The 20,597-nt window shown below is 44.8% G+C and overlaps 1 protein-coding gene across 5 annotated transcripts in view; it reads right to left on the reverse strand.

The window, feature by feature from the left end:
* The window catches only part of GIGYF2 (GRB10 interacting GYF protein 2), a 162,273-nt gene that overhangs the window by 126,479 nt on the left and 15,197 nt on the right, over positions 1-20,597 (reverse strand). For all 5 annotated transcript variants that reach the window (XM_044292028.1, XM_044292031.1, XM_044292030.1 and 2 more), the window contains exons 2-5: positions 20,430-20,511; positions 15,199-15,328; positions 12,498-12,593; positions 11,667-11,787 (exon numbers count right to left, since the gene is read on the reverse strand). In XM_044292028.1, coding sequence (XP_044147963.1) covers positions 11,667-11,787; positions 12,498-12,593; positions 15,199-15,328; positions 20,430-20,470 — 388 coding nt within the window. In that variant the 5' untranslated portion in view covers positions 20,471-20,511. The remainder of the gene's footprint in view (positions 1-11,666; positions 11,788-12,497; positions 12,594-15,198; positions 15,329-20,429; positions 20,512-20,597) is intronic.

A 20,597-nucleotide genomic window follows, 5' to 3' on the forward strand; every position in this document is an offset into this window, starting at 1 on the left:
TCGCCAGACTGGAAACATCATCCTCTGCTTATATATAGATGTCCTCTCATTATATTCTACATCTCAAATTTAAAGATACAGCTAAAAACGCATCCAACTTGAAAAAGCACTTTTATTATTATATGTAATAAAAATTTATAAGTTGAAAAACATATAATCTATAGAATTATTTAGATATACAGATAGGATTCACTGAGGTCACAAGAAGCCGTATTACAACAGTACAGATCCATGCCGGGTTTTTGGTGGGACTTATGGAAACAAGAGTATTTAAAGAAGGGGGTAGTAACATTCGCACTATAGCCACTGAGGAAGAGGGAGACCCCTCGAAACGCGTCTGGCTGGTCTTGAGAGCGACAAACTACCCACCTAAACCCGAACAGCATTTGAGTGACTATCGGTCACGAGAAAACCTATGCGCTGATTTAGACGCGAGCGAAATAGAAACCAGCTAAAAGCTATCGCGAGACTCCGCGATCCCAGCTGAGTGCTTCCTGGAAAGCGAAACCTAACTACACCACGTGGAACGCTGAGACCAGAGAGCACTGAAAAGCACATACAGAGTATCGAATAAAAGATACAACAGAACTCAGCAAGCGCTGGAACGGTAACTTTACACTCTGAAGACAAGGTAAGAGGGTTGAGGAAGAGGGGGACGCCCCAATTACTAAACCCGACCTCTAGTTACATCTTAACTATACCTTGCTTCTCTACGAGTGTGGACTCTGTTTGCTGGTACAATTGGAGGATATACATCAGTATAGCAATAGTACTGGACACAGTTCATATGCAAAAATCGATCTTATTATAGGAAGATATCAAACTATTGCAAGACTTCTGTACAAGTTCTTATCACAAGGTTGATTTCTTTATAAATTACAAGTCTCTATCACAAGGCTATTCCGTTTATAGGAGGACTTTTTTCACTTTTTTTCACTGGAGAACTGCACTTGTTCATAGAACATTTTTACTTTACATTACAGGCACAGGACATTATTGATTCACAAGTAAAACATACTATATTAATACTTGCATGATTTGAACCTATGATCATTCATGTATGAATTTGTCTATGTAAGCGGATCCCGGACCTCAGTATAATTTTATAAAATTTTATATTGTCTAATTTTGTATTGTTTAATAGGATTTTAAACCAATATTTTTTATATGTATTTTACATCTTAAATATAAACTATCTACTATAGACATACCAGCTGGTGAGTGCATATTTTTTACTTATATTTTCAAACTCTATATTTATGGCCCTGATTCTGTAGTTTACAGAAACACCCCATATGTCCTAAACTGCTGTACAGGGCACACGGCAGGGCGCAGAAGGAAAGAAATGCCATACGGTTTTTGGAAGGCAGATTTTGTTGGACTGGTTTTTTGACACCATGTTCCATTTGAAGCCCCCTGATGCACCCCTAGAGTAGAAACTCCAAAAAAGTGACCCCATTTTAGAAACTACAGGATAGGGTGGCAGTTTTATTGGTTTAGGGTACATATGATTTTTTGTTGTTCTATATTACACTTTTTGTGAGGCAAGGTAACAAGAAATAGGTGTTTTGGCACCGTTTTTATTTTTTGTTATTTACAACATTCATCTGACAGGTTAGATTATGTGGTATTTTTATAGAGCAGGTTTTCACGGACGCGGTGATACCTAATAAGTATACTTAAAAAAAAAAATGTATGTAAGTTTTACACAATGATTTCATTGACCGCCCGCGCATTGACCGAAGGTGCCTGCGCGGCGGTCATCGGAACTACATAGGACGTACAGGTACGTCCTGTGTCCTTAAGTACCAGGACATCAGGGCGTACCCCTATGCCCCAAACAGGTTAACATTCGTGCAGATTTTTTCTGTCAAGTGTAAATGGGGTTCTGAAAACTCTGTTCACAAGTACTGTGATGTAATTCATTGCAGATTTATGCACCTTAGCAAGGATTTGTGGATGCAGCTTTGAAGAAACAATCTAGGCAACTTCTATCCTGCTGTGTCCACTTCCAAAGGCACAGGCCAAATCCGCTGCAGAGTAATGGGAGACTCAGGCTCTCAGGGCACTCATTAGTATGATAAGCAGGTGTAAAGGTGCCACGATTACCCAATGAACGAGCCAATCGTTCGTCCGGACACCTGAATCATTGTTTGTTGGCAGCAGATCGAGTCGTCTAAAGTAGGGTTGTAGCGGGTATCGAATTATCGATACCCAATCAATACTTTTGTACCGGTATAGATTCGATACCGGGATTTGACTTTTACTGATATTAGGCTACGCTACTGCACAGCCTAGTATCAGAGAACAGGGCACACACTGCTCTCAGTGTGTGCCATGTTCCCTCAGCAGCACAGGGGAGAAGGAAGCTGATCGCAGCTCCCCGTCATAGAGGCCGGGTGCCGGCTATGTGATTCTGCCGCTGGCACCTTCCTCCTGTAAAATGTCAATTATCTTCATTGGTGGTGCAGTGCGCCCCCCCAAGTATTAAAAACATTGGTGGCTCTCCCCCCAAACCCACCCCCCAGTATTATAATGCCATTGGTATCAGTGGCCACAGGGTCTCCTCCCCCCCTCTTCATTGGTGGTGCAGTGGCAGTTGTGATCGGAGCCCCAGCAGTGTAATCCTGGGGCTCCGATCGGTTACCATGGCAGCCAAAACGCTATTGAAGCCCTGGCTGCTATAGTCGGCTCCCTGCTGCTGTGTGTACTATGCACAGGGCAGCAGGGAGAGTGAGGTCCTATTCACCCTGATAGAGCTCTATCAGGGTGAATAGGATAAGGGATTAAAAGATCCCAGGTTCTGGCCCCTAAAGGGGGAAATAGTTATAAAAGAAAAAAAAAAAAAAATAAAAATATTAAGTATAAATCACCTCCTTTCCTCATGGAATGTTTAAATCTTTTACCCAGATCCAGGAAGAGTTTCGCCTACCCAAAAACGGATTTTTTTCAATTCATCCAATTAAGACATGCATGTCAAACGCAATTTCCGAAGGGTATGGTGGTTGCCACCTCCCCTCCTCGGGTGAAACAGCTACTGGAGGGCAGGTCCGCAAAAGGTCTAATATCACATCTATATAATTTTATACTTGACGCCAATGCCTCCTCAACTCCCTTGGTGGTAAAAGGAAAATGGGAAGAGGATGTAGGAACAATATCTTAAGAACAATGGAATGAAGTTCTGACTTTAACTACTAGTTTCTCAGCTATACTTAATACACAGAGTGTATAGAACTCCAAAATTTCTATTCAAAATAGGCGCACGACCGGACTCCACGTGCCCTCGCTGTGGAGCAATAGAAGAGACATTGCTTCATATGGTTTGGAATTGCCAACAATTGGGAAAATATTGGGAAGATATACGTGAAATCATAACCGTTATGACTCAGATAAGATTGCCTAATGATCCAGGGGTCTGTGTATTGGGTATTCTGAACTCTTCAGGAATAGACGATACACTGTCCCTATGCATTCACAGAATGCTGTTTCAAGCGAGGGTTTTAATTGCTAAACACTGGATATGGGAAAATCCAACCAATGCACAGGAATATATAAATAGAGTGAATACAGTTTTGCGCCTCGAAAGAGGGGTCTATGTCAAGAGAAAATGTCCAAAACAAATTCCTGTCGGAATGGAGGGGCTGGTTGGAGGCTGGGAGTTTGGCTTCTGTAGCACTGTCAAGAGATTGCATAAGAGGGCAATTATCCCTACTGGGCCACCTACCTTAACACAAGCTGTCTAATAGGGGGAGGTCGCATACTCACTTTAATCTCAGTTCTCATTGACATGGCCTTTTTGAGATATGACTACTAAATAAATAAAAGTGATGTAACTGTCTCTGCAGGATCAAGCAAAAGCGGGGGGGGGGGGGTTGGTTGGATGTTAAGTAATTATCTAACATTTTTGTAATGTCCTGTATTTTTATAATACCAAGTTTCTGTCTATATATCCTATATTATGCTGACTTAATGTTAATAATGATAGACTCATTATGTTGTTAAGAATCTGATGGATGGACTGTCAGGATCTTTGTTATTGTATACAAATCTCTATTTTGTTAATACCTTTATTGATAATAAAACGATTCCGATTCAAAATGAAAAAAAAAAAAATATATACCACCTTTCCCAATTTTACATATAAAATATATAAAAACAATAAATAAACATATTACATAATCGCCACGTCCAAAAAGTCCAAACTATAAAAAAAAATAAAAATTCTGTTCGATTATGGGCCGGATGTTCCACACAGCTTTTTTGGTGTTTTATTTTTTTGCCGTGGTATCGAATGGTATCGAGTATCACAATAACTAGATTTGTGTGAACTCACCTGTAAAATCTCTTTCTCGCTTTATTCATTGGGGGACACAGGACAGTTTGTGCTCCAGCAGTAGGAGAAACAGAACCAAACGAAAAAACAACAAAGAAGGCCCACTGCCGTAAGACTGAACCAAACCCGGTCCCACTTGCCGCATAACAAAAAAATGGGTGGGTGCTGTGTCCCCCAATGAATAAAGCGAGAAAGAGATTTTACAGGCGAGTTCACAAAAATCTTGTTTTCTCGCTCATATCATTGGGGGACACAGGACCTAAAGCAGTCCCCGGTGTGGGAAAACAATAACCGGCAAAGACTAACTCCCTCAGGGAAATCGCTACACTGCAGCCTGTAAGACTCTGCGGCCGAGAGCAGCATCCGCCAAGGCTAAAGAATGCACTCGGTAAAATTTAGTGAAGGTGTGTAAAGAGGACCAAGTCGCCGCCTTACACAACTGAGACGCAGAAGCGTGGTGGAGGTGCGCCCAAGAAGCCCCGACCGCTCTGGTGGAGTGAGCCTTGATACCGGGAGGAGATGCCTTGCCCTTAGAGCGATAGGCCTCGGCAATGGCCGACCTAATCCACCGAGCAGTAGTCACCTTGGAAGCCTCTAAACCTTTACGAGGACCTTCCGAGATTACGAACAGAGCGTCAGTGCGCCTAAAGGGGGCCACCACTGACAGGTAGATCTGCAAAGCCCGTACTACGTCCAGACAATGGAGAGAAACCTCCCGTGGATGAGAAGGCTCAGGACAAAAGGAGGGCAGAACAATGTACTCGTTAACGTGAAATGCAGAGACAACCTTTGGTAGAAAAGACTGCACTGACAGGAGCACCACTTTATCTTGATGGAACACCAAGAAGGGCTCCTTGCAGGGAAAAAGCCACCAGTTCTGACACCCGTCGAATCGAGGTAATCGCCACCAGAAACACAACTTTCCAGGAAAGCAACCGGAGGGAGACCTCTCCCAGAGGTTCAAATGGTGCGGTCTGGAGTGCCACCAGAACTAGGTTCAGGTCCCAGGGCCGATAGGGAGGTGCAGTGTGAGCAACTCCCTCTATGAAGGTCTTGACCGGACCCAAGACCGCCAGTGTATGCTGGAAAAAAATGGAAAGAGCGGAAACATGCCCCTTGAGAGAACTACGAGCCAGCCCCAGTTCTAATCCCGCCTGAAGGAACGCCAGTACGGTAGGCAGGGAAAACTTCCTGGGAGGAAGACCTCGTTCCTCACAGAATTTTAGGAAGGATTTCGAAGTCCGATAGAAAATCTTGGAAGAGGAGGGTTTCCTAGCCCTAAATCATAGTTCGAATGACCGCATCAGAAAAAAACCCTGTGTTTCAACAAGAAGGTTTCAACAGCTACGCTTCCGCCCACTGTAGAATCTTTGTAGCCTCCTGCATCACAGTCCGGCTGCGAGTCCCTCCTTGGTGGTCGATATAGTCAACTGCTTTGGCATTGTCCGACTGTATTCTGACCGGACGAACCTGCAAGAGGGGAGTCTAATGGCGAAGGGAGAGGTAGACGGCCCGGAGTTCCAGGATATTGATGGGCAGTTTGGACTCCGACAGAGACCAAACGCCCTGGACTGTCCGGGTGTTGAAGACCCCGCCCCAGCCGCAGAGGCTGGTGTCTGTCAAAATAACAGTCCATGTCACTGGGAGAAAGGATTTTCCCGAGGACAGGTGTGTAGGCGTGATCCACCAACCAAGTGCCGAGACAGACAGACTTCCTCAGGTTGACTATCCACCCGAAGCAGGATAGAGTGCTCATAGTGATCTGAAGACTCTCTTCGCATTGAGACGCCGTAGGAGCCTTGATCAAGATGTCGTCCAGATACAGTAGAAGAGTAATGTCTCTGGAACGCAGAAGGCCCAGAAGGGGGAAAGTACCTTTGTGAATACTCGCGGAGCTGTCGCCAGGCCGAATGGCAGAGCGATAAATTAGGAATGGGCTGAATGAATGGCAAACCGAAGAAACCGTTGGTGAACGGTTGCGATGGGAACGTGGAGGTAGGCATCGCTTCTACCCCCCCCCCCCCCCGGTAGAAAACGGTTCAATAGTTTGAGGTCCAGCACTGGGCGCATATGTGCCTTTTTGGGGACCACGAACAGGTTAGAATAAAATAAAAATAAAAATATAAAAAACACGTAAACCTTTCCTCCAAGGGTACTGATGATATCACCCCCCGTGAAAAAAAAAGATTGAACTGCGCGAAAGAAAGCCGCTGCTCGAGCAGGATCCCTGGGAGGCTGAGAGAGGAAAAAACGGTTGGGGGGGGGGGGGATAGACTTGAACTCTATCTTGTAGCCCGAGGAGACTACCTCGAGCGCCCATGGGTCCGGAATATGGGTTCGCCAAATCTCCTAAAAAAAAAGGAGAGATGCCCCCCCCCTCCTCCACCCGTGAGGGTGGGAACACACCTTCATGCTGAAGGCTGTTTTCCTGGGGTGGTGCAAGGTTGCTGAGCTCGCGGACGCCAGGCCTGCTGGGGCTTAAAAGGACGGTCCCTTCCGTCAGCCTTTGCGACAACTACGGAAAAGTCGTTGTGTAATGGGAAGGACTTAAGTGTCTGTCTTGCACGCAGAAATGACACCCCCTGTTGGCCAGTGGAGGGAAGATCCTCCTGAACCTGGAAGATGTCTCATATCGCCGATATCAGGTTATCCCACCATGGATGCAATCTGAGAAGAATGCTCCAGGTCCATTTCTGCATCCGAATACCCTATGTCACCTTCTGACAGTGCGTCACCTAAGAGGGAGGACGCCTGTGAATGGGAGCCAGGAACAGGGGGGACGCTGAGGCGTCAGAGGAGGAACGGGGCCTGCTCTGGGACGCTTACTAGGAAGTCTGCCTCTGGTTTGTACGCTATGTGACGGTGTGGATTGCACCGTTGGCGATTTCTCAACCAAACGACCCAGCAATGAAAGGGTGGAATGGGAGATTTTAGAGAGGTCTTCCACTGCCCGTGACAGGGCCCTTGCCCAGTCGGGTTCCCCATAGCCAGGACGGTCCTGCGCTTCTGTGGGCTGCTGAAGCCTAGAGGGATGGCTCTGTGCAGGTTCCTGACATGCAGAGCACAGCGGTAGTGACTGGCCACGAGAAAATGTAACAGAGCATTAAGTGCAGGCATAGTAAGTGGTCCTGCAGGGTGCCTGAGGGGGGGCAGTGGCCGGGTCAGACATAGTGGCACTGTCTTAATGCTGGAGGGGGTAGCGATCGCCTAACAGATCCTATGGAGGTCCCAAGTCCTGTGTCTCACCCACGCAGCGCTGAGGGAAGGAGAAGGAAGCTGTGCTGAGGCGAAAGAATAAGCCCTGCCCCTTCCAATTCTGAGAATGAACGCGGAAGGGCCGCTTCAAGGAAGCCCCGCCCCTGCTCTGGTGCACTAACCGGACGGCACGTAATAACGGCAACACTGCAGCCATTAAAGAATGTGGCCGAATCGCTTCTACCCCCCCCCCCCCCCCCTAATCGCAACGGTAAGCATAAAGCCGCATGCGGTGAAGGGCCGACGCTGCAATGCACACCAGCGCTGAAGGGGTGCCGATGCCGGGACAGAAAAGGTGCCGGGGGAAGGCAATCAGAGGGAAGAGACTCTGTCCCTTGCGGAGTGGTGGAAAGAGGACCAAGTTGCCCCTGAAATTAACCAGTTATCCCTTAGAGACGGCACCGCTAACGCTGAAACCAGGGAAATGGAGAGGGGATATACTCATCTGACTTCTTCGCCCTTTAAATCTGTACCAGCAGGGCCACCCTATGACCGCTGGCACAAGGCAGCAGGGGTCGGGGCAGGGAGGGGCTGAAGAATAGGTGGCCCTCTAGCTGGCGGGAAGCAGGGGGGTGAGGCTGCCCTGGTCCGCTTTGTCTTTCTTGGGGCAAGGCGGTGAAATTAGGTACACCGGCCAGCCTCCCGGGGAGACAGACACAAGCGAATCTGTGCCCCCTTCAGTAAACCAATATAGAAAAAATAAAAAAAGAAGAAAAATAAATAAAAAAGCGCCACCCTGCAAAGCAGGGAGGTCTGCCTCCTACGATACTAAGCTAAAAACTGATATGCTCTCTCCAGCCTGCAGGGGACGAGCTAACAGCTTTCAGCCTAGTGTCGCCTCCTAGTGGCAGCAGCAAGCTATACCCACGGTCCTGTATCCCCCAATGATATGAGCGAGAAACTTTTTTATGGTATCAAAAATCGAACCAAAATTTTGGTATTGTGACAACCCTACCCGTACCTGTCAGACAATGGGGGCATATCCTTTAATGTTAAAACGGTAAGTCTTCTCAATTTAAAAAATAAAAAGTACAAATTTTGTAAGTGCAACCAAAATAAAGTAAAGATGTGGAAATAATTTCTGATAAAAATATTGAATAGTATGTATGCATGTGAAATATTGCTGAAAAAAAATAGGAACATATGCCAACTTTTACAGCTTTTTATAGATTTTTACGTTTTTTTAAAATAAAAGATATGCATATTGTGCGAGTGCTTATTTTTGGCGGGACAAGCTGTAGTTTTTATTGGCACCATTTTGGGGTACATTTGGTTTATCAAATGTTTGGGGAGGTGAAATTTTGTCAGTCTTATTTTTTATAATTCAGTTTGATAATACAATTATGGCGATATCAAATGTATAGTTTTGTTCATGCTTTACTACTTTTGAATAATAAAATCACTTTTTATTAAAATACTGTTGTATTTTGTGAAATGTATGAATGGGGCCGTAGCAGCGTTGTGAGTACGGGCAGGAGCGCACATTGCTGCTCCCGCCTGTACCTCCCAGAAGATTACTACCGTAACTCCTGGCATAGTAGATGGGTACCCTGTACCCATCTACTATGGCAGGTTTAGCTGACCAGAGCAGGCTCCTGCTTCTGCCTGCTTCGCTAAGGGTACTTTCACACTAGCGTTGTGAGGAGCCAGCAGGCAGTTATGTTTGCCGGAACTGCCTGCTGGATCCGGAAATCCATATGCAAACAGGTATATTTTTTTTTTTTACGGGTCCGTTAGATCCAGTATTAAATTTTTTCAAAGCTAGAAAGAACTGCGCATGCGCAGAACAGAAAACCGGACACGGCGCTGCGGCAATTTACAGAACACTTGGTACTGGAGGCGTTAATACATTTCAATGGAAATTAATGCCGGATCCAGCAAGTGCAGTAAAGGTTCCGGGATTTCGGCCGTAAAAAAAAAAAAATACTGCAGCAAGCTGCTGTATTTTTTCCAGTCAAATACCGTACAAGGGACGGAACAGAAGACATCCTGATGCATACTGAACGGATTGCTTTCCATTCAGAATGCATTGGGACAAAACGGATGTTTTTTTTTTCCGGTATTGAGACCCTTTACCGGATTTCAATATCAGAAAAGAACAACACTAGTGTGAAAGTACCCCAAGCTGAGAACTGCATGTCAGCTCTTAGCTTAGAGGAGCAGGCAGAAGCAGGAACCCATGTACTATGTACCCATGCACTATGCCAGGAGTTAGTAATCCTCCAGGCGGTACGGGCAGGAGCAGCAATATGCGCTCCTGCCCGTACTCACAGTGCTGCTGCAGCCCCATTCATTAATTTCACATTCCGTACACCGCTGAGCTGTCCGCGGAGTACAGAGAACGGAGTTTTAGGCTACATGCACACGCCCGTATGCCATCTGTGGTTTTTTTTGCGGATCCATTGTAACAATGAGTAAAACGGACAAGAATAGGACATGTTCTATTTTTTCTGTGGGGTACGGAACGGACATACTGATGCGGATAGCACACGGTGTGCTGTCTGCATTTTTTGCGGACCCATTGAAATTAATTGTTCCGCATCCTATCCGCAAAAAAAACAGAACGGACACGGAAACAAATGTTCGTGTGTATGTAACCTTAAGCGTATAGGGAATGGTGCACTTTAGGGAAGTAAAAATATAATAAAAATACAAAATTAATAAAGTATATTAGAAAAACTTTTATTGGGGCAATAGGGACATCATATTAAAATTTGCTATAGATTTAACCCTATTAGGTTCAGCTGACATTAGCACATCGCTTCACTCACTGCGCCGAATAATCAACGGGATGGCGCAGGCACGAGATTTACACGGAAAACAGGGCCGGCAGTAGGACACCAACACTGCCTGGCCCCTTCAATCAAGTGAAGCAGGGCGTGGCCAGAAGGGGGAGAACGGAGCAGGAACAACGCCCCCCCCCCCCCTGTTCCTAGAGGCTAATTATCATATTATAACAGTTAGATTTCTGGCGTAACAGGGGCATAGATAAAAGTAGGAATAGGTTAGTTAGGTTTAGCTGACATTAGCACATCGCTAATGTCAGCTAGCTTAATAGGGTTAAATCTGGTGACAGAAACCCTTTAAGATTTTTCATTTTGTGACAACGCAAATGTCTGAGGGCTTGCCATTTGCAGGACAGACTGTTCTTTTTATCGGTATCATTTTGGGGTACATATGACTTTTTGATGACTTGTTTTTTTGGGAGGAGAGGTGACCAAAAATAAATAAAAAATTTTTGTGAGAGATAGATAGATTTATTTTTTACGTCTTTCACCTTAAGGGGTAGATCATGATTACAGAGCTGGTCATTACAGATCTGGCACAATACCAAGTATGTATTTTGTTTACAGTTTTACACAATAGCAATAAAAATAAATAAAAATAACATGTTTTTGGGCAGCCATTTTCAGAGTAATCTGTTGATGGGGCTCTTATTTTTTAGGGATGAGGTGATATTTTCATTGGTACCATTGTGGGATACAAAAAACTAAATTTTTTTTTTTACACTTTGTGTCCTCTATAAAGGTCATACAAGACCTTTGGAGGACATTTAACATTGCATTTTTTTTTCCTGCCGATTTCTCCTGTAACTGGGGCTGACACAGGAGCCCCAGTTACAGGTGGAATACAGCCCACAGAGAGGCTGTACAGCAGTATACAGCACTGTACAGCCTCAGTGCAGGGCTGATCAAGGTCTGAAGGAAGACCCGGCAGTAGTGTGGAGCAAACTTGTGTATTAAGTTCGGCGTCTAAAGTTCGGGTTATCGAAGAATCGCGTTATGGATTATAAATTCTATTATGGTCCGTGGTAGTGGAATCCATAACGCGATTCTTCGATAACCCGAACTTTAGACGCCGAACTTAATACACAAGTTCGCTCAACACTACCTGGAAGCTCTTGCAATCCCCCAGCCCCCAGCATGCAGCTGCGATCTCCGAATGGACAGTCCAAAATATCTGTTCACAAAAAAGTTCCAACTGCCAGGACATTTATAGTCTATGGGCCGTCGGGGTCTGGTTAAAGGCAAATATAGTCATGCGGTATATGATTTGAAAATCTCAAAAATCAACCTACCTCGACCTCTGGAGGAACTGCGACCTCTAGGAGCCCCTACTACTGTTCCCCCTCCTCCACCAGTGCCCCTCCCCATAAGGCGAAGCACAGCAGCACTGTTAACAGACATGGAGAAGTTTCTCTGTTGGAAGACAAAAAATATTGAAAATTGTGTGTTCTATTCAGTTTCAGTAATTTTCTAAAAAATGACATTATCAGAACAGATCTCTTAACAAGCTGGAGAAATCCAATAAGCAAGCAGCACTATAGTAAATTCCCAATACTCTCCAGGCAATATGAGCAGGATACAGGCTGAGGTTTACTCAGGGATGTAACATGAAGCTATATACTGCGGAGGTAGAATAATGAAACATTTTCGGCAGTCTCACAGAATACATTACGTCACTCCTGAAAATATGTGAAAGGGGTTGGCCCATCTCAGCCTTTCATGGCAGAGATTGGAATAGACTTAGTAAGTGCCAGTCAGTGGTGGGTGGACTTAAGGAAACCTCTGAGCTGCTGGTGCTCCGCTGTCTCCATAACTCCCAAAGCAGTGAATGGGAGCAATGCAAACAGCATAGCTTGCTGTCCATATTGTTTGTGTAGCTCCCATTCACTGCTATGGGAGTTACAAAAACATCAAAGTTCGGCCATTTACGTAACACCTCCTCCCGCGGCCGGCGCTTACTGCAGTTATTCAATCTCGGCCAAGAAAGTGATTCCCAAAAGGGCACATTCTAAAGGGGGATAACTCAAGAAATACTAGGTATGCTATGCATGTCAGATTGGTGAAGGTCCAACCACTGGGCCATGTAAGACTATATTTCTGGTCAACACAGCAGTCATCCTTACCTGCTCTTCTTCAGTAAACGGAACAAGTGCCAAAGGTAGTAGGGGCTCCTCTTTCAAAATAGGCAGAAACTCTTTGTCCAGAAGATCTGAAGGAACCTACAGCAGAAAATATTCTAGTTATTGATTACTACAACAATCAGCGTAAACTGTAAAAGGTTATCATGCACATTTCTACCCCACAGGTAAAGCTCCACAGAGCAGTGGGCAGTGACGGGCTGAATGGGCCTCTCCTAGCAATATGGAATTAAAAGGGTTTTCCCATCTCATCCTCTTAAGGATCCTCTCAAGTGGCAGCCAGGGTGGGCAGAGTTACGGAAACAGGGTTATTCTGATTTCAGCCATTAAAGGTTTAGATGGGTATAAACCTTTAACTTCCAGATATCATCATGTATCCCTAAGGCTATATTCATCCGACGCAAAGAGATTATATCAGCATCAAAAATACTCCAATTTTAAAATGGACATGACCATGCAAGCCGCGGGACCCTGTGGTCTCAAAAGACAAAGCAAATTCCTATGGCTCTAGTGTGCGGCCATTTTTCCTTTATGCAGCAAAGGGGATTAGAAGTATGAGGTGTGGATTAAATATATTTTCCTCCAGTAATTTTCCACTCATATTTCACAGTACCATCGGAGTCAGAATAGACAATCATGGCTGTAATGTGTGTTCCAATGAGCACTGATCTGAGTTTTATTAGATCCAGCACCTCTGACCTAAATACTGCTCCCTGGAGATTAACAGAAAACAAAATGGATGTGTGTGCACCATCAATGGCCTCAAGAAGGATTAAAGCCCCTTATTAATTGGTTAATGCTACAGGCTTCAAAAGCGGCTGGATAATTCCATTTTTGTTCAGCAAATAAAGGGAAAAGTATACATTTATAGATTTTATATTTCTGGTCTTATGTCGACATGGATATAAGAAGTAAACTAGGTATTCCCACCTTCAGAAGAAATGGCATATTTACTAGTATACACCAAAGCTTCCTAATCAGTCCAACTGGATGGCTCCATATACTTTAAGGGGTCCTCCAGGATTAACCACCTGATGACCTATGCCTAGTACCAGGCGCAGAACTACACAGCTGTGTGCGAGCAGTGTACTGGTGGTACTGGACCTACTCCCAAACAGCTGGCGGGCAGGGTGTAAGGACCCCTGCAATTCCCATACAGGATTTTTCTATTATTTTTGTATTTCCTTATCACAGTGTAATTACAGTTTATAGTGTGTAAAAATAGTGACTACACACACATTTCAATTAAAGAGGTTGCCTCAACTCATACATTGGGGCATATCACCAGAATATTCCCCCAATGTCTGATCGGAGCAGGTTTAAGAGGTGGGACTAAAGCCTCTCTCTAGAACAGAGCCCAGAAACGGAAGGAGAAGGGACCACGCATGTGCAGTCACCATTCATTTCTATGGGACCGCTGAAAATAGTCAAGCAGCGCGCTTGGCTATTTTCAGAAGTCTCACAGAAATTAACTTGAAGCACACCATGCAAGCCCCGCCACCACTCCATTAACTTCTATGGGGCTGACTGAAATAGCCACTATTTTCAGCCTTCCCACAGAAATGAGTGGAGGGCGGCCACGCACACATTGTCTGCTCTCCTTTGCGGGCTCTGTTCCAGAGGTGGGACTCACACCTAGCAGACATTGGGGGAATATCCTAGCGATATGCCCCCAATGTATGAGATGGGCCAACCCCATTAACCTCCTAACAGTCACATTAAAATTGGAAAATTCCCTCCTAAAAATGTATTTTTTATTGTAGATATTTAACGCGTGTCTGTAGCAAATCTTGTTGGCGCACAACTCAGGGGACACTATTGCATTTTTAACCTCTTAGTGACATAATTAATTTTAGCCTTAAGGAGGAATAATATTTTCCCCCCTTTGTGTGCTAGCAGTCATCATTTTTTAATTTTCCCACTGCCCGAGCTGGAATCGGGCAAAACAGTTAGGTGGTTAATGGTCAGTTTCTGTTCTCTATACCAGGTCTAAGGATGCAACTTCCATATGTACACCAACCCCACCTTGTTACACAATTGTGCATACAGCTGTGTTTCTGTTGCACCACCAATAGTCAAATGCGATCTTTCTAAAAAAACACTGACGGAAGATCCCTCCAATTTATTCAGTGGCGCACACTTCTTAGAGGGGTAGTCCTCTGTCAGCGTTGAACCCAGATACCCATAATTTCACCCAGCATGCTCCGATGCTCTCCTTTGCCCTGCCCAGAGCAAGGGCTCTTTTATTTACTATACCACACTGCCGGGCGGAGGCTTACGCCCAGCAGTGTGTTCAGTGATGTCTCCGGCTCGGATGGGCGGGCTTTAGCGCTGCCCTAGCCGTTTTACAGGCTCGTGCAGCACTAAACCCCGCCCATCAGTGCCGGTGACGTCAGCCCGAAGGATAGCCCGGCTCGTCACCGGAACTCAACAAAATGCCTTTGCCCAGCGTGATTCAGCGCAGGGCAAAGGAGAGCATTGGATCTTCCTGGGTATGTCCGGGTTCAGAGCTGAACCCCTTTAATAATTTGTCCATTCTTCTGCTGTCCGTGCACCAGAACAGCTCCTGCTGGAGTAGTTTTCTGGTGTAATGTACACCAGTTTTCTGCTACACATGGCATTGCTTTAAGGATTCCCTTTTATCTACAGAACATTAACTCTAAAGAGACGACATAGTCCGGCTTACCTTATTGTCCTTTATATAAAGTGCTAGCATCTCTTCCCGGCCGTACCGATAGTCCGCAAGTTTATACTTTGGCAATGCTGGGGAGAGGGGTGGGGATATAACAGAGCCCCCACTGGACAAAGCCCTAAGCCTAAAAATAAAGACACATGACTTGCTACATCTTTAAATAGCATTAATGATGACAATTCGAAATATAACACAAAGTCCAATCACACGCAACACATTAAAGGGATTCTCTCACATCAGCAAATGGCATTTATCATGTAGAGAAAGCTAACACAAGGCACTTACTAATGCATTGTGATTGTCCATATTGCCTGGATTTATTCATTTTTTTCATCACATTATACACTGCTCATATCCAGAAGTCACGCAGCGGTGGTCATGCTTGCACACTATAGCAAAAGGTGCCAGGGACTGTGGGAGTGCGTATACGCAGCTGCAAGCAAGGCCACCAAACGTTAGCGAATATCTGCCCGATGCTAGGACAGTGTAAAAAAGTCTTTAGTTGGATCATGAGGCAGCAGTGCTATCACGCATCGTAAGCTGGGCCCATTATGGTTTCAAGAAAGTATGGAGTCGATTTTGTTGTCAGTAGATATCAGGTTGATCCCTTGGTTGGGCCCAGGTTTTAGACTGAATTTGGGGGGGTTTGTCACTACCATTTTTACTTCCCCATTGGTTAGTTATATTCGATAAATGGGGAAAAAATGATGTGTGTGTGTCAAACATATATGTTAAAGGGTTTCTGTCACCAGATTTAACCCTATTAAGCTAGCTGACATTAGAGATGTGCTAATGTTAGCTAAACCTAACTAGCTTACTCCTACTTTTATCTATGCCCCCATTACTCCAGAAATCTAACTTTTATAATATGGTAATTAGCCTCTAGAAGAGGGGAGGGGCGTTGTTCCTGCTCCTAGAGGCTCCGTTCTCACACCTGTCGCCTCCCTCCAAGTCCTGATTGACAGGGCCGTTCAGTATTCGGCGCAGGCGCGGTGAGGAAGCTGGCGGCCTGCGAACGTCTTTCCCCGGATTTCACCAGAGCACAGGGCTGGCAGACAGATGCGAGCGCTGCCTGGCCCTGTTAATCAGGACTTGGAGGGAGGTGACAAAAGTGGGCGAACAGAGCCTCTAGGAGCAGAATCAACGCCCCGTTCTGGCGTAACGGGGGCATAGATAAAAGTAGGAGTAGGCTAGTTAGGTTTAGCTGACATTAGCACATCGCTAATGTCAGCTAGCTTAATAGGGTTAAATCTGGTGACAGTAACCCTTTAAACTGATGCCTGGAACTAATGACATTGCTTCACCTTAAACGGATGGGAAAAATATGACGTGAACCCACCCTTAGTCAGGTGAAGGAGATGCATTGAGAATTCTGGATATTTTGCAGTCACAGAAACCAGATAAGCAATTGGCTGGAATATCAACAGCTGGGCTCTTTTATTAAGAACATATTTTCAGGGTCTTCCTTCCGTACCTGAGCCTTAGGCTACATGCACATGAACATTGTTTGTTTCCGTGTCCGTTCCCTTTTTTTGCGGATAGGATGCAGACCCATTCATTTTCAAGGGGTCCGCAAAAAACCCGGACAGCACACAGTGTGCTATCCGCATCCGTATGTCCGTTCTGTAGCCCCGCCCAAAAAAAATAGAACATGTCCTATTCTTGTCCGTTTTAGGCATTGTTACAATGGAACCGGATGTCATCCGTGTTTTTTTTGCGGACCGCAAAACACATACGGTCGTGTGCATGTAGCTTTACCTCGATGCTCATCTTCTATGTCATAACTGCTTCTGGAATGCAGCCACAAGGAAAGGGCTTTGCATTTTCAGAATTAGGAGACAAGATACTCCTTTTGTTACTACAGATATCATGAAAATCTGTACCTTTGCACCTGGAATGTCTACGGCTACGCTAGTAAAAGAGAAGGTTATATCACACTAGTATAATTAGCCTGTTGGACTTTAGCATACATTTCTACTGCCTCAGGGTTACCATGGTATAGGATGCTTCATACAGGTCCTTCTAAAAAAATTAGCATATTGTGATAAAGTTCATTATTTTCTGTAATGTACTGATAAACATTAGACTTTCATATATTTTAGATTCATTACACACAACTGAAGTAGTTCAAGCCTTTTATTGTTTTAATATTGATGATTTTGGCATACAGCTCATGAAAACCCCAAATTACTATCTCAAAAAATTAGCAAATTTAATCCGATCAATAAAAGAAAAGTGTTTTTAAGACAGAAAAGTCAACCTTCAAATAATTATGTTCAGTTATGCACTCAATACTTGGTCGGGAATCCTTTTGCAGAAATGACTGCTTCAATGCGGCGTGGCATGGAGGCAATCAGCCTGTGGCACTGCTGAGGTGTTATGGAGGCCCAGGATGCTTCGATAGCGGCCTTAAGCTCATCCAGAGTGTTGGGTCTTGCGTCTCTCAACTTTCTCTTCCCAATATCCCACAGATTCTCTATGGGGTTCAGGTCAGGAGAGTTGGCAGGCCAATTGAGCACAGTAATACCATGGTCAGTAAACCATTTACCTGTGGTTTTGGCACTGTGAGCAGGTGCCAGGTCGTGCTGAAAAATGAAATCTTCATCTCCATAAAGCTTTTCAGCAGATGGAAGCATGAAGTGCTCCAAAATCTCCTGATAGCTAGCTGCATTGACCCTGCCCTTGATAAAACACAGTGGACCAACACCAGCAGCTGGCATGGCACCCCAGACCATCACTGACTGTGGGTACTTGACACTGGACTTCAGGCATTTTGGCATTTCCCTCTCCCCAGTCTTCCTCCAGACTCTGGCACCTTGATTTCCGAATGACATGCAAAATTTGCTTTCATCCGAAAAAAGTACTTTGGACCACTGAGCAACAGTCCAGTGCTGCTTCTCTGTAGCCCAGGTCAGGCGCTTCTGCCGCTGTTTCTGGTTCAAAAGTGGCTTGACCTGGGGAATGCGGCACCTGTAGCTCATTTCCTGCACACGCCTGTACACGGTGGCTCTGGATGTTTCTACTCCAGACTCAGTCCACTGCTTCCGCAGGTCCCCCGAGGTCTGGAATCGGTCCTTCTCCACAATCTTCCTCAGGGTCCGGTCACCTTCTCGTTGTGCAGCGTTTTCTGCCACACTTTTTCCTTCCCACTGAGGTGCCTTGATACAGCACTCTGGGAACAGCCTATTCGTTCAGAAATTTCTTTCTGTGTCTTACCCTCTTGCTTGAGGGTGTCAATGATGGCCTTCTGGACAGCAGTCAGGTCGGCAGTCTTACCCATGATTGCGGTTTTGAGTAATGAACCAGGCTGGGAGTTTTTAAAAGCCTCAGGAATCTTAGGTGTTTAGAGTTAATTAGTTGATTCAGATGATTAGGTTAATAGCTCGTTTAGAGAACCTTTTCATGATATGCTAATTTTTTTAGATAGGAATTTTGGGTTTTCATGAGCTGTATGCCAAAATCATCAATATTAAAACAAAAAAAGGCTCGAACTACTTCAGTTGTGAGTAATGAATCTAAAATATATGAAAGTCTAATGTTTATCAGTACATTACAGAAAATAATGAACTTTATCACAATATGCTAATTTTTTTAGAAGGACCTGTATATGGTGGGACTGTCCTACAATCCAGTGTTTCTGGAAACTCGTCTTTAGAATCTACTAACCCCATCTATTGCACTTGGATTGCTTTACTCTCTATGATGTCTTGGTCCTTGGCCAAGCTCAAGAACGGCATTCTAAGACACTTCTTGGCTGCCATTTAGATTGGTAAGCACTGGAAGACTAGTGAACCGCTGATATCAACAAGTGGCTTTCGGAGCTACTTGGTATCATGAGAATGGAGGAACTGGTAGGCAGATGATCGTGGGCTTCCGCCTCACATTTTTGGTCCTTGGCATCCAGGATAGACTTTTATGGAGTCCCCTGATTTTGTGACAGTGATTTACCGATCATGCCCCATTGATGCCGTGTAGATCCAGAAGATATCTTGGACTAACAAGCCAGAGGGTCCCCTTTCTTCTACTGGTTTGTGGCATTCTGACTAGTTCCCACATTTTTTTATTTTTTTTATTATTAATGTTATTCTAGTTCCTGCTAATGAGTAGAATATAAAATAGGCTTCAGCAGTTCAGTTCCTTAATCCAGTAGGTATCTGCACCTAGACACTTTTGGTATCATTGCTGAAATGTTATTTCTTAAACTTTAATAAAAAGAAAGTTTACATAAACAAAAATCTGTCAGGAATTTACTTTTAAAGGGGTTCTGCAGTTTGTTTTAACTGATGAGCTATTCCTCTGGATAGATCATCAGCATCTGATCAGCAGGGATCCGACAGCCGGTACCCCTGCCGATTAGCTGTTTGAGAAGGCAGCGGCGCTCCAGCAGCGCTGCGGCCTTCTCACCGTTTACCTCTGTTCACTTGAATGGAGCTTAGCCCCGCCCAGGCTAGTTGATACAAAGTCGTGACGTCACTGAGCCAGCGGTAAACTGTGAGAAGGCCGCGGGGCTGCTGGAGCACTGCCTTCTCAAACAGCTGATCAGCAGGGGTCCCGGGTGTCGGATCCTTGCCGATCAGATGCTGATGATTTATCCAGAGAATAGATCATCAGTTCAAACAAACTGCAGAACCCCTTTAATATTAGATCAATTACAACACATTGAGGCCGATTTACTAATCCTGGATAATATATAAACAGCATCTGTATGCCTCCTTCTCACGAACAGAAGCCGTCCGTGCCCACATTGAGGACCGCAATGGGTACACAATACGCAAGATACGGAGCATAGCAGGGGCACGGATCAGAAACCCACGGAAGCAATTCAGTGGGTTTTTGGGTCCGTGCCTCCGCACTGCAAAAGATAGGACATGTCCTGTCTTTTGCTGTATATCGTATTGTGGACCCATTCAACTCAATGGGTCCGCGCCACAAAAAGGATTCACACGCGGTCCGCAGCACAGGCAGCTTATGTTTGTGTGGCCTTAGGCCAAGCAGGCTAAAGACATGCCAAGCATATGAAAGGGTGCAAACTGTGTGACAAATTTTGGTGCATATTGATAGACATGTCAGACACTTAGTTTTATACCATCTATTGGTTGGCTCACTTTGTGCATGTCTAAACCACAAAAGTGAGGGCACTTTTTTAGTGCTTAGTTAAAAAAAAAATATAAATTATATTGTAAATCCCCTCCCATGATCTAGTAATAGCTGAACTTGGCACTCACCACTCAGGGCCAAAAGTCAGGGTCTGAGTCTCAGCTGTCATAATGCTTTTTGTTTCCTTTGTTTTTACAGGAGAATGAAAATCTGCAAAAAAGAATAAAGTTGATGAGAAAATCTTCAATCATCATTACATAACAAACTCGGTAACACTCCCCCAGCTCAACTGTTAG

The sequence above is a fragment of the Bufo gargarizans genome, chromosome 4 (assembly GCF_014858855.1).
Source record: "Bufo gargarizans isolate SCDJY-AF-19 chromosome 4, ASM1485885v1, whole genome shotgun sequence".
NCBI classification, from domain to species: Eukaryota; Metazoa; Chordata; class Amphibia; order Anura; family Bufonidae; genus Bufo; species Bufo gargarizans.